Source organism: Heteronotia binoei, chromosome 13 (genome assembly GCF_032191835.1).
Source record: "Heteronotia binoei isolate CCM8104 ecotype False Entrance Well chromosome 13, APGP_CSIRO_Hbin_v1, whole genome shotgun sequence".
Taxonomy (NCBI): Eukaryota; Metazoa; Chordata; class Lepidosauria; order Squamata; family Gekkonidae; genus Heteronotia; species Heteronotia binoei.
Window position 1 is genome coordinate 82,021,622 of NC_083235.1, and position 13,867 is coordinate 82,035,488.

Here is a 13,867-nt window from a genome sequence, read left to right on the forward strand (position 1 = left end):
TGCAAACGCACACTGTCTTGACATTTTCAGTGAGTTATCTACCACAGCCCCAAGATCTCTCTTGGTCAGTCTCTGCCAGTTCACACCCCATCAACTTGTATTTGTAGCTGGGATTCTTGGCCCCAATGTGCATTGCTTTGCACTTGGCCACATAGAATCGCATCTGCCACATTGACGCCCACTCACCCAGCCTCAACAGATCCCTTTGGAGTTCCTCACAATCCTCTCTGGTTCTCACCACCCTGAACAATTTAATGTCATCTGCAAACTTGGCCACTTCACTGCTCATTCCCAACTCTAAATCATTTATGAACAAGTTAAAGAGCATGGGACCCAGTACTGAGCCCTGCGGCACCCCACTGCTTACCGTCCTCCACTGCGAAGACTGCCCATTTATACTCACTCTCTGCTTCCTATTACTCAGCCAGTTTTTGATCCACAAGAGGACCTGTCCTTTTACTCCATGACTCTCAAGCTTTCTAAGGAGCCTTTGATGAGGAATTTTATCATTCTTCTCAAGCTAAGGGCTTGAGCCAAAGTAACGGTCTATCAATAAACGTAGTCTTTGTAGCAACTGTGACTCGTCATTGAATCCAGCTACTTGATACCCTATTCCTGCCCCTCTTTTTTTGTCAACCTGATCATCAAGTTTGTGGTTTGTTATTCCTCCCCCTCTGCACCTTCCTCCCTACTTCTGCTCCATTACTGCAAGGGTTTCCCATCCTTTTAATTTCATTTTTAACAAGCCCTTTGTGTCTAGCAATATGATCTGATGATCACTAATCTTTGATCAGTGAAGGAAAAAACAATTAGCAGAGAACACTTTAACAGTTTGGCTGAAGTTAAAGGGGAGGTGGCAATTTGTTTTGGTTCTCCTCCTTAGAGCCATTTAAAAGCTTGGTAAAAAGTGACACTTCCCACCCACACTTGTGCATTCTCTTGTAACCCCCTCCCCCACATACCAAAAACAGCACAAAGGGCTCTCTGACAGTCTAAAGTGCAAAGTGGAGGGAGGTCTAGCACTGGGGGTAAAGTCAAGAAACCAAGACGAAGCGCAGACTCAGCAAGAAGAGTTGATGATGTCGAACCATTGGGGCTGGGGGCCCCCAGAGGTGAGAATGTCAAAGATCCATGGGTCTAAAATGCCAAAGAGGGGGCGGGAAATCTAACACCGGTGACTTTCCCACCCCAATTAAGAACAAAATGCAGTTTTTGATTGCAGCTGCAACCTCTCTGACACAAGTCTGTCCATGGTCATGGTCTCTGGATGACACACAAAAATAGCTGTTTGCAGTAAATGGAATAAAACTGTTGAATCTTCTAGCATTATCTGTCCCCAGCAATTGCTCAGACAGAACTCCCCACCTCAATAGCAACTACGGGAAAAGGCACAAAAACAAAAGCTTAATTTAAAAAAAAAACTTGGTACAACCCAGCTAGCCAGCTCATTGCAGGCTGTTCTGTCCTCTCCCACCGCTAACAGGGAATTGTTGGTTGGTGGGCACTGCTGCACAGCTGTGACAGGAGGATTTCACCACCCCCTGCACATGTCACAGGTGAAGTTCTACCCCAATTTTTAAAAGTGCAATTTTTTAAAATTGTATCTGCAGAATAAATACACTGGATGGTCACGTTTAAAGACTTGACTGCTTGGATACTCTGCTGTAAGTGTGTGCAGAGAAGGGGACCTTGCCAGAAATGCTATTTCAACACCTTTCTCTGCTTCTTCTTTCTTTTTAAATTTTTTTTATTTTGTAATATAACTCATGTTATTTCTTCATCTTACATTCCTACAATATCTTACATTCATATTACAGATCCATCAATTACCTCCATCCCTCCCCCCCCTCCCCTCCCAAATTGACCATTATAGAACTCATTTATATTTGCAACCACATGCACACCCTTTGGAGCCAGAGCCTTATTTAATTATTGGCCCCTCCTATTTTTACCCATCCTATATATTTATACCACCTTTCCTTAATTTCTTCAATCTTGTCCTCACCTTTCTCTGCTTCTACTACTTTCACAGAGCTGCTTATTCAGGGGACCCCCATTCCCTGCAGGCAGTCTTGTCCTCTCCCAATAGAAGTTTTTACAAGAGCCACTATCAGTCCCCTACACCTGCTCAGTCTCCAGACAGACAAACCCTGTAAGTACAGAATTGCAAAAGTGGTACTACTCCTTCCTTCCTCTACCCTAACAAACCCCTTGTTCTACAAACTCTTCCTGTTAGGAGCAACCTAGTAACAACTTCAATGCAGCAACTTACTGCTCAGGTGACTCTCACCTCAGCCAACACAAACAGAGGTTCAATCACATCCCTTTCAACTTGCAACTCAAAGTGGATGAGTTCTTGGGCTAGCTTGTCCTCTGCTTCCCCACATAACTTCAGCATCTTCCTGCAGGAGAAGAAAGGCAAACAACCACATAAAAGAAAGAGATAGTGATGGGGCAAAGGGTGGCTCATTGGGGTAGGTGCAGCAAGTGAAGCAGAAACCATGCTTAGCCCCCAAAGGCAACTGGACAGAGACACTTGTGTATGAGGTGTGGAATACAGCACTCTTCCATGATGTTCCAGAGATCACCAATTATGCTTCAGAATATTGCTCCTGTGAAATTACTACTTATCACTATATCCTAGGAAGCCATTAACACATGCAAGGCAGCCAAGAGCCAACTGAAGGAGGTTTGCTGTGAAAAACCTCAGCATCACAAAGCTATTCAAAATCGATGCAGGAAACATTAAATATTTAATACAATGCTGATTTGGTGAGATTCAACAGATTTCCAGCTGAAGCAGATTTTTAAGAGTGAAGAGACCATCCCAAACTGCCACCCCACACACACGTAAAGTGTTTCAATGAGAGAAATCTTACCCAAGCATGGAGTCGTCCCCTAGAATGGCAGAACCTTCCATCAAACACTGGGCAAGTGATGTCAAAGGTAATTTCTTCTGCAACAAAAGCAACTGTTGTATGAATTTAGGGAAAATGTTTTTTTTGTTTTCAAAATCCATTACAACACAGTGTGAGCACCTCTCTCATCTAGAAAAGGACAGTATTTTCGTAACAGTAAATTTTTTGAAGCACAATCTGTGTTGTTTATTCATCATGTTATATTCGTATGCAATTTCTCACAAAGGAGATGTCACAACTCGGGGAGGGGGGTCTTACCAATTGCTGCCAGCACTCTGGGTTAAGGATCTCCCTTGAGAAGACCCAGAGTACCCTCCCAAGCCCTTCAGGCTTCCCTTAGCTTAGGCCAAATAATAGGCATCAGGACCAGGCAGAGTTAACAACAGGGGGGGAAAGGGTTTATTTAAAAGGTCAGTGCAATATAACAAACAAGGTGCATAAAACAGTAAAAGAGATGAAGGGAAAAATAACCAAATGCCCTAACGTCCCTACCGTAATACCAACATTTACCCCCTTGAGTAAGGGTCTTTCCCCTGCTTCAAGCTCTCCAGGCCACAGCCTGCCTCCAGCTCAGCCTTCCAGGGAAAGAACACCCCCTTCCTGGGCTTGACCCTTTTATCTTCTCCTCCCAGGCCCCACCCCTCTCTGAGCCAGTTTCCCTCCAAAACCTGGCCACCCACTCAGAGGGACAGGAGGGGTCCTGGGAAATGTAGGCTCTTCTCAGTAACTCCTAAGCAGCCTTCCCTGGGGCCTGCAGGCCTCACTAGGCCCAGGATCATGACAGGAGGGAAAAGCCACTACAGGCCTCTTCTCAGCTTGCTTCCCTCCTCTCCTACCTCTTCTCAATGCAAACATGAAGAGACATGAATCTAGCTCTATTGCATGGGAGACACTGGAAACTCTCACCGAACGCTTGTCAGAATCTGATCCTTGCTGCCCCTGAAGACACGCTGTCAGCTTCTTGTGTGTGCTATGGGAGACTTGCTTCACCAGCTCCAAGCGCTTCTCCACCTGTGAACAGACACAGCAGAGACTGTTAGAATGACTGTTCATCCCCCAGAAGCCTGTCCCCTGTGCATCTCAAAACTGATCCAGTGAAGAAACATCTGCTTATGAGTGCACTGGACAGAAGCAGTCAGTTTTAACATGCAGGACTTGACATCAATCAGTGGGCCAGTGCCATTCTATTATAAACCTGCTTTTAAAAGCAAGTTAATAATAAGATCACAGGTACGTATGTTTGCCCTTCCCTATGCAAAATATACAGGCAAATTATTACGGTTAGCGAATGGATACAGTGGGGGAGAATAGGCAAGTCATGGTTTCACCATTAATTTTAGTCCATTATTCTCGAAAAATCAAAAAAGCCAAGATGGAAAATCTACAGAACTGAATTCCATTGACAGAACTGAATTTTTGGACTGACATTTTAGGATGTTTTGTCAATGGAGATGGTAAGTTTAACAGCATGAGTCAAGAGCCACTAAGTCATGATTGTGACTAAACAGGGAAGAAAAATGGGAGGGGAGGCATATGAAGGAAAAGTGCCAGACTTCTCTGTCAGGACTAGTGACACCTTGGCCCTGTTCACACAGTGTGTTGAGTCCATGTTAAACTGACACGGTTCTGTTCCGAATATCTTTGTTCCGGATATTATCGATCAGACTGCCATACTGCAATTCGAATCACTCCACAGTGAAACCGTCTTCTGCCATCCACGCGATAGCACCATGCAGTTCTTTTTTTCCTCCACTATTATGCATGTGTGCATTATGCACATAGGTTAAAACATTATGTGGTTATGCACATATTGCTAAGTAGTAAAAAAAATGGCAACCATAAACTGGATGTCTGAGGCTCCTTTTGCTTTGGGACAGCCTTCAGACATCCGGAAGTTGGTTAATATCGCAGCAGAGCTATCCAGATGGAGAAAACTATGAGGTGAAACCGGAGAACTCAAAAAACACTGCAAAGGAACAGGTAACAAAATAATCCGGTTCCGAGAAGGATTGAGGGGGGGGGGGTTATCACGAGTTAATACTGGGAGGCTAGGGTTGCCAAGTCCAATTCAAGAAATATCTGGGGACTTTGGGGGTGGAGCCAGGAGACTTTGGGGGTGGACCAGGAGACATTGGGGCGGAGCCAGGAACAAGAGTGTGACAAGCATAACTGAACTCCAAGAGAGTTCTGGCCATCACATTTAAAGGGACAGCACACCTTTTTAAATGTCTTCCTTCCATAGGAAATAATGAAGGATAAGGGCACCTTCTTTTGGGGCTCATAGAATTGGACCCCCTGGTCCAATCGTTTTGAAATTTGGGGGATACTTTGGGGAGAGGCACTAGATACTATATTGAAAATTTGGTGCCTCTACCTCAAAAAACAGCTCCCCCAGAGCCCCCGAAACCTCCAGATCAATTCCCCATTATACCCTATGAGAAGACATTTCCCTCTCCACCCCCTCCCCCTCCCCCCCCCCCCCCGTTTCTGGGAAATCTGATGCAGGGGACAGAACTCACTCACCTCCGGAGGTGCAAAGGCACATGGTCCTTTGGGGGCGTGGCTGGGCTCCCCTCCCTTCACCGGCCAGCTGACTGGGGGCGGGAAGCAGCCTGAGAAAACGGAAGAGCTCTGGCTGCCGTTCTCCTCCCTCCCCCCCCCCGCTTTCCCTTTTATGGCCAGCGGGGGGAGGAGGCTCCAAATCTGGAGTCTCCAGGCCTAGCGGGGGATTTGGGAACCCTATGGGAGGCAGATGTTGCTGTCTGATCAGCCACTTTAAATCCGGAAGGAAACAACAGCGACACCTGATTATATTGTGCGTCTGAACAGGGCCCTTGGTGCTTTCTGAGTCTTTATCAGACACTGGTTTTAGCCACTCTCAGCCATCATAAGGATTAAATCTTGGCTATCGTAGTTGACTTAGTGGAATATAGTTATGTCAGGGGCAACTCACATTCAACACTGTATCTGAGCAGCACAAACTACCAGGGCAGATGGGAGCAGGGGTGAGGGCACAAGATGTCCACAGACTGCCTCCCTACCATTGCATCTACACTTGTGGAAGCACAGTGCTCTCATTCCTTTTAACTCCAGTGACATCAGTGGTTGTAACAATTTGTGAAAATAGAATCCAGAAACTTTCAAGCAAAGAATAGTTCACTTGATTTGCATCCTCACCATTAACTGCAGGGCTTATACCACAATAAATATAATAGATTTTGTGGTGGCATGACATTGTTTTCACTCCATATTAGCTGTCTCAGAATAAGTCTATGAAGCAGGATGGGTAAACTACAAGACTGTGGACTGGGCTCTAGGACAGTTAGATGGATAGGGAACTGGTTAGAGAACCACACTCAAAGAGTAGTTATCAATGCCATTTCATCTGAATGGAGGGAGGTGCCCAGTGGGGTGCCACAAGGCTCAGTTCTGGACCTAGCACTTTTCAATATTTTTATCAATGAGCAGGATGAGGTTGTAGAGGCCATAAAATGCCATAAAATGGCAAAGGATGAAACAATTCAGTTGTTTGCTGTAGGCAGAGGTCTCTGTACCTGCAAGAGATCTTCACTTAGAACTTCTGTTTTTTCAGCCCTGAAAAAAAGATAGAACTCAATTAAAACCAAATCTCTTCACAAAATATAGGCAAAATCTGAGAAAAGGTAATTCTGTGACTTGCTACATGGAGAGGAAATACATCTGGAGAAAGTGGAGGCAGAAAGCAGACTGCAGTGAGGAGAATATCTGAGGTGGTAGGACACAGCTGTCCTATATGGAGAAGGTGAATAGCACCACAAATAAACTCTCATAATCCACTCACACCAGTTTGGGGACCAGCACATTTCAGATCAGTTAAGAGAAATTGTACTACTAATTGGAACAGAACAATTTTAACAATTCCAGCTAACCTGAAAATTCCCCAGGCAGCTTCTGATGGGAAAGAATTAAGAAAAAAAAGCTTACCCTTTCTAAGCAATCTATTGTGATTCACTATTTAAGGGGACGACATGTCATGGGGGGCTGGATATGAGAATGTTATGAAAGGCATTGTTTTGGATCCTCCCCATAGTTGCTACTGAGGTGGGGAGTTCGTTCTGAGCAATTGCTGGGGACAAGATCTCTCTCTCGGCTTGACTTTGCGAACGAAGATTTAGGAAGGGTACAGTAGAAAGATATGCCTCTGCCAGAGCTATGGCTGACCCAAGGCCATGCTAGCAGGTGCAAGTGGAGGAGTGGGGAATCAAACCCGGTTCTCCCAGATAAGAGTCTGTGCACTTAACCACTACACCAAACTGGCTCTCCACACCAAACTGACTGCTGGTGCTACCATGGATAGTGCAATGGAGAGAACCACAGGACAGACAGTCTCTCTCGGCTTGACTTCGCGAACGAAGATTTAAGAAAGGTGCAGTAGTCCACGTCTGTTGCAGGCTCGCTGGTGGCTGACAAGACCAATGCGGGACAGGCAGGTCCGGCCACAGTGGTTGCAGGGAAAAGTCTGATTTGGGGTTGGTGCTGTAGCAGTACGATTCTTCCTCGATCTCCTTTTGTCCTCAAGACCAGCTATGCGTGCGTTCTCAAAGGAAGAGACAGCCTGGTGGATGGTGTGCCTCCATGCTTTGCGATCTGAGGCTAGGTCAGACCACTGGTGATGGTTAATGCAACAGGTACCAAGGGATTTCTTCAAGGAGTCCTTGTACCTCTTCTTTGGTGCCCCTCTATTTCGATGGCCGGTGGAAAGTTCGCCATACAGGGCAACCTTGGGAAGGCGGTGGTTTTCCATCCTGGAGATATGCCCTGCCCAGCGCAGCTGCGTCTTCAACAGCAATGCCTCCATGCTTGTAACCCCTGCCCACTTGAGGACTTCAGTGTTGGTCACAAAGTCACTCCAGTGGATGTTGAGGATGGTGCGAAGGCAGCGCTGATGAAAGCGCTCAAGGAGTCGCAGGTGATGACAGTATAAAACCCACGATTCGGAGCCGTAGATGAGGGTTGTCATCACAACCGCTTTGTAAACATTGATCTTTGTGCCTTTTTTCAGATGCTTGTTGCTCCACACTCTTTTATGCAAGTCGGCCAAAAGCACAGTTGGCCTTTGCCAGCCTATTGTCAATCCCCTTGTTGATCTTGGCGTCTGAGGAGATGATGCACCCCAGGTAGCTGAACTGCTGGACTGTCTTCAAAACTGATTCACCCACAGTGATACAAGGAGGGTGATAATCTTCCTGGGGTGCAGGCTGGTGGAGAACTTCTGTCTTCTTCAGACTAACTTCTAGGCCAAATAGCTTGGCAGCCTCTGCAAAGCGGGACGTCATATGCTGCAGAGCTGATACCGAGTGGGAGACAAGTGCAGCATCATCAGCAAACAGTAGCTCTCGGATAAGTTTTTCCATTGTCTTGGAGTGGGCCTTTAGTCGCCTCAGGTTGAACAGGCTGCCATCGGTGCGATAGCGAATGTAGACACCATCGTCATCATCTAAATCTACTGCGGCTCTTTGAAGCATCATGCTAAAAAAGATCATAAAGAGAGTTGGCGCAAGAACACAGCCTTGCTTTACAGCTGTGCCTATTAGGAAGGGCTCCGAGAGATCGTTGCAGTGTCTGACTTGGCCTCGCTGGTCTTCATGTAGCTGGATGACCGTACTGAGGAACCTTGGGGGACATCCTAAACGTTCCAAGATTTGCCACAGGCCGTCTCTGCTAACGGTATCAAAAGCTTTGGTAAGGTCGACAAAAGTCACATATAGACCCTTGTTCTGTTCCCTGCATTTCTCTTGGAGCTGCCTGAGAACAAATACCATGTCGGTGGTGCTCCTGTTCGCTCTGAAGCCACACTGGCTCTCTGGGAGTTCTACTGCAATGGTGGGCACCAGTCTGTTCAGGAGTATTCTAGCAAGGATTTTGCCTGCGATGTAGAGCAGGGTTATCCCCTGGTAGTTGGAGCAGTCTGACTTTTCCCCTTTGTTCTTATGTAGAGTAATGATGATTGCATTACGAAAGTCCCATGGTAGTTTGCCTTGTTCCCAGCAGGTGACAAGTACTTTGTGAAGTGTACTATGTAGTACTATGCCCCCATGCTTCCTGATCTCTGGTGGAATTCCATCAACTCCCGCTGCCTTGCCACTTTTCAGTTGCTTGATGGCTTTAACAGTCTCTTCTAGGGTGGGGATCACATCCAACTCTGTTTTCACTGGTTGAAGTGGGGTGAGGTGGATTGCTGAATCTTGAACTACGCGATTGGCACTGAAGAGAACCTGAAAATACTCCAACCACCGGTTCAGTATGGATGCCTTGTCTGTGAGGAGCACTTGGCCATCTGCACTATGCAAGGGACTCTGAGCCTGATATGATGGAACACACACTGCCTTCAGGGCTTCGTAGAACCCTCTTAAATCACCAGTGTCTGCACACAGCTGGGTTCTCTCTGCAAGTTTGATCCACCACTCGTTCTGAATGTCTCGAAGCTTGCGCTGGAGGTTGCTACATACAGCGCAAAAGATTGCTTTTTTCCCGAAACAGGAGGGCTGAGCAAGATGTGCTTGGTAGGCAGATCTCTTTTTCGCCAGTAATTCTTGGATCTCTTGATTGTTCTCGTCAAACCAGTCCTTGTTCTTCCTTATGGAGAACCCGAGGATTTCTTCAGAGGTCAACAGGATGGTAGTTTTTAGGTGTTCCCAGAGTGCTTCTGGAGAAGGATCTGTGAGGCAACTGGGGTCCTCAATTCTTGTCTGGAGTTTTGCCTGGAAGGCAGCTTTAACTTCGGCTGACTGAAGGCTGCCAACCTGAAACTTCCTCCGGGGGATACCGCCTCTCCTGGGTGTAGATTTAAAGTGAAGACGGAGATTGCAGCATACTAGACGATGATCCGTATGACATTCTGCACTGGGCATTACTCGGGTGTGTAAGAAATCTCGAAGGTCTCTCTGGCGCACCAGAATGTAGTCAATAAGGTGCCAATGCTTGGACCGTGGGTGCAGCCAGGTTGTCTTCAGACTGTTCTTCTGCTGGAAGATAGTGTTGGTAATGGTGAGCTGATGCTCCATGCAGAATTCTAGCAGGAGGCGCCCGTTATCATTGCAGTTGCCAATGCCGTGTTTGCCAAGTACTCCTTTCCAGGCTTCCAAGTCTTTACCTACTCTGGCATTAAAGTCGCCAAGGATGATCACCTTGTCCTATGTAGGGGTCTTCCGTACGAGGTTGCGTAGATCAGCATAGAACTTGTTCTTTTCTGCAGGATCTGCTTGAAGGGTTGGAGCATACACACTAAAGAGTGTTGCATGCTGCTTGTTTTGAAGTGGGAGGCGCATAGACATGATGCGATCTGAGTGACCTGTTGGCAGGTTTTCGAGTTTAGAGGCAATGGAGTTCCTGACCATGAAGCCAACGCCAGAAAGGCGGCTCTCAGCCTTTGACTTACCCGACCAGTAGAGGGTATAGCCAGTACCATGTTCTTGAAGACTACCTTCCTCAGGGAAACGGACCTCACTTAAAGCTGCTATGTCGATATTCAACCTGAGAAGTTCGTGGGCAACTAGAGCAGAGCGTCGTTCAGGGCGACCACTGTCTACTGTGTCAAGCATGGTTCTGATGTTCCAACACGCAAGCTTTAGTCTTTGCACACTTTGTGAGGCAGGTGCATGCCTTTTCTTTGTTGTTATTTTTCAACCGCAAGTAAGGATGCCCATTGACCGTGGCTAGCCAACTGGGGGGGGAGGAGACGAGCTTTGTTTAGTCCACCTTTTCTAGGCCCCTCTCCATACAGAGCAAGGAGTGCTGTACCTAAATAAGGCTGCTTGGTCGTTCAGGGTGCTGCCGAAAAATGCTTTCGTCTTCGGGTCAGCATCAGGCGACCAATACCCTGAATTGCCTACATGCAGGATCGGGACTGCGGCTTCCAGTGGCATCTTCCACCTGCATTTCGCCCCTTGCCCATCGCTGTAGGACTTGGTATGTTGTGGGTTGTGGATGTGGATAACCTTCAGGCCTGCGCAGAGGAATTTTTAGGTGAAGCGCAGTGTGCGCAGTACTGGCTCCACCCTTTCACCATGGGGTCATCTGCCATGGCCCAGTAAGTCAGGACGCCGGCAGCGAGTCCTCCAGGTGGTAGATGTTACATTAACGAGCTCTGTCTGCCCGGGCTTGATGTTAGAGTTTTCCTTCTCTTGGCTGGATAGACAGTAATAGTACAATAATTGATGGTAGTCAAATTACTAACAAGAAATATTACCTATTTCCAAAAAATATATTTTTCAAAAAGTAATCAGAATTTTTGATGCAAAAAGTTAAATTAATTCAAAATTGTCTAACAATATACAGTGGATTTCTGTAGGTTGATACAGTAATAAACTAATCCAGTTCCATAAAGTGCTTGTGCTGAGTTTCTTATTTATAACTTCTAAGTCCGGAATCTTGTACTGGACATCCCAAAAACCACCTCCAACATCGCTTGCTAGCTGGTCAGCACATTTCAGTCAGCCTTCCTCATGGAGGGTGTGATGGAACAGGCACCTGCCCTCAGTTCTTGCAACTGTGCAGCCGTCTGAGGCTTGCAAGTCCCGCTGCCACCCTACCCCACCCCCTGGTGGGTGTAACCTTTCCTTAGTTTGCTGCCACCACTCACTGTATTTGTCACTGCCATCTTAGAGGGACAGTGAGACCCCTCTGGCTGAATCTCCTGGTTTGAAGGTGAAATCTCCAATCTTTGGGGTAGCCCTGGAGAGTTGGCAACCCAAAAGGCATATATTTTTCTTTATTGGTAATGTGCAGAGTGAGGGAGACTAAGTGATCAGAGCACAACTCCAGTAGTTAACTTCAAAAAAATATAAGAAGTTGTTCAAACTATTTACCCTATAAACGGGGAACACATATATTGATTGGGTAAGGCACACTAAAAGGGAACGCTTATACTGGGGACCAACAGGGCACAAATAAAACAGAAGAAAAACGCAGTCCTCTACCCCTACACACTTCCCTAACTACGTCTCTCCCTGGAAGATTACAGCGCAGTGCAGGACAGATCTCTTCTCCACCATGCCTCCAGCTCTCCTTCACCTCTCTCGCTTTCTCTCTCTCTCTACAGAGGGCAGGGAAACCTCCAGTCTACCCCAGACTGGTTGCAGCTGAATGCCTTGGGGTTCCAGTTCTGACTTGCAGGGTTCTCCACCTCTGTGACCTGTTTACCCTGCACAGCCCTTCCACAGGAGTCTCTCCTACTCTTCAGTAGCTCAAAGACTGCTGGCTTTCTGATTGGATAGGAGTCTATATAGCGGTCACCCCGCCCCCCTTTTTCCCACACTTTTTAGGCCCAAGGGCTGCTGGGCCTTGTAGGTCAGAGGAGGAGGACATTTTAACATCTAAAACTACAAACAGCAGCCATTTTAAAACCAGCCAACTGCCCGCACTTTAACCATTTCATTACATAAGAACATAAGAGAAGCCATGTTAGATCAGGCCAATGGCCCATCCAGTCCAACATTCTGTGTCACACAGCGGCCAAATATATATATATATATATATATATATATATATATATATATACACACACACACACACACACACACACTGTGGCTAATAGCCACTGATGGACCTCTGCTCCATATTTTTATCTAACCCCCTCTTGAAGGTGGCCATGCTTGTGGCCGCCACCACCTCCTGTGGCAGTGAATTCCACATGTTAATCACCCTTTGGGTGAAGAAGTACTTCCTTTTATCCGTTTTAACCTGTCTGCTCAGCAATTTCATCGAATGCCCACGAGTTCTCGTATTGTGAGAAAGGGAGAAAAGTACTTCTTTCTCTACTTTCTCCATCCCATGCATTATCTTGTAAACCTCTATCATGTCACCCCTCAGTCGACGTTTCTCCAAGCTAAAGAGCCCTAAGCGTTTCAACCTTTCTTCATAGGGAAGGTGTTCCAGCCCTTTAATCATTCTAGTTGCCCTTTTCTGAACTTTCTCCAATGCTATAATATCCTTTTTGATGTGCGGCGACCAGAACTGCACACAGTACTCCAAATGAGACCGCACCATCGATTTATACAGGGGCATTATGATACTGGCTGATTTGTTTTCAATTCCCTTCCTAATAATTCCCAGCATGGCGTTGGCCTTTTTTATTGCAAACGCACACTGCCTTGACATTTTCAGTGAATTATCTACCACGACCCCAAGATCTCTCTCTTGGTCAGTCTCTGCCAGTTCACACCCCATCAACTTGTATTTGTAGCTGGGATTCTTGGCCCCAATGTGCATTACTTTGCACTTGGCCACATTGAAACGCATCTGCCACGTTGACGCCCACTCACCCAGCCTCAACAGATCCCTTTGGAGTTCCTCACAATCCTCTCTGGTTCTCACCACCCTGAACAATTTAGTGTCATCCACAAATTTGGCCACTTCACTGCTCACTCCCAACGCTAAATCATTTATGAACAAGTTAAAGAGCATGGGACCCAGTACCGAGCCCTGCGGCACCCCACTGCTTACCGTCCTCCACTGCGAAGACTGCCCATTTATACTCACTCTCTGCTTCCTATTACTCAGCCAGTTTTTGATCCACAAGAGGACCTGTCCTTTTACTCCATGACTCTCAAGCTTTCTAAGGAGCCTTTGATGAGGAACTTTATCAAAAGCTTTCTGGAAGTCAAGGTAAACAAAATCTATCGGGTCTCCTTTGTCCACAAGTTTGTTTACCCCCTCAAAGAAATGTAACAGGTTAGTGTGGCAAGATCTTCCCTTACAGAACCCATGCTGAGTCTTCCTCAATAACCTGTGTTCATCAATGTGCCTACTCATTCTGTCCTTGATAATGGTTTCTACCAACTTTCCCGGTATTGAAGTCAGACTGACTGGCCTGTAATTTCCTGGATCTCCTCTGGAACCCTTTTTAAAGATGGGGGTGACATTTGCTACCTTCCAGTCCTCAGGAACAGAGGCAGATTTCAATGAAAGAT

General features: G+C 46.5%; 1 protein-coding gene across 8 annotated transcripts in view; it reads right to left on the minus strand.

Annotated features, from left to right (window-relative positions):
• ARHGAP44 (Rho GTPase activating protein 44) overlaps nt 1–13,867 on the minus strand; it is a 385,723-nt gene that overhangs the window by 231,899 nt on the left and 139,957 nt on the right. For 7 of the 8 annotated variants that reach the window (XM_060252572.1, XM_060252570.1, XM_060252575.1 and 4 more), the window contains exons 2-5: nt 6,473–6,512; nt 3,825–3,929; nt 2,880–2,956; nt 2,291–2,402 (exon numbers count right to left, since the gene is read on the minus strand). In XM_060252572.1, the coding sequence (XP_060108555.1) occupies nt 2,291–2,402; nt 2,880–2,956; nt 3,825–3,929; nt 6,473–6,512 (334 nt within the window). The remainder of the gene's footprint in view (nt 1–2,290; nt 2,403–2,879; nt 2,957–3,824; nt 3,930–6,472; nt 6,513–13,867) is intronic. The other variant, XM_060252571.1, reaches the window with a different exon arrangement.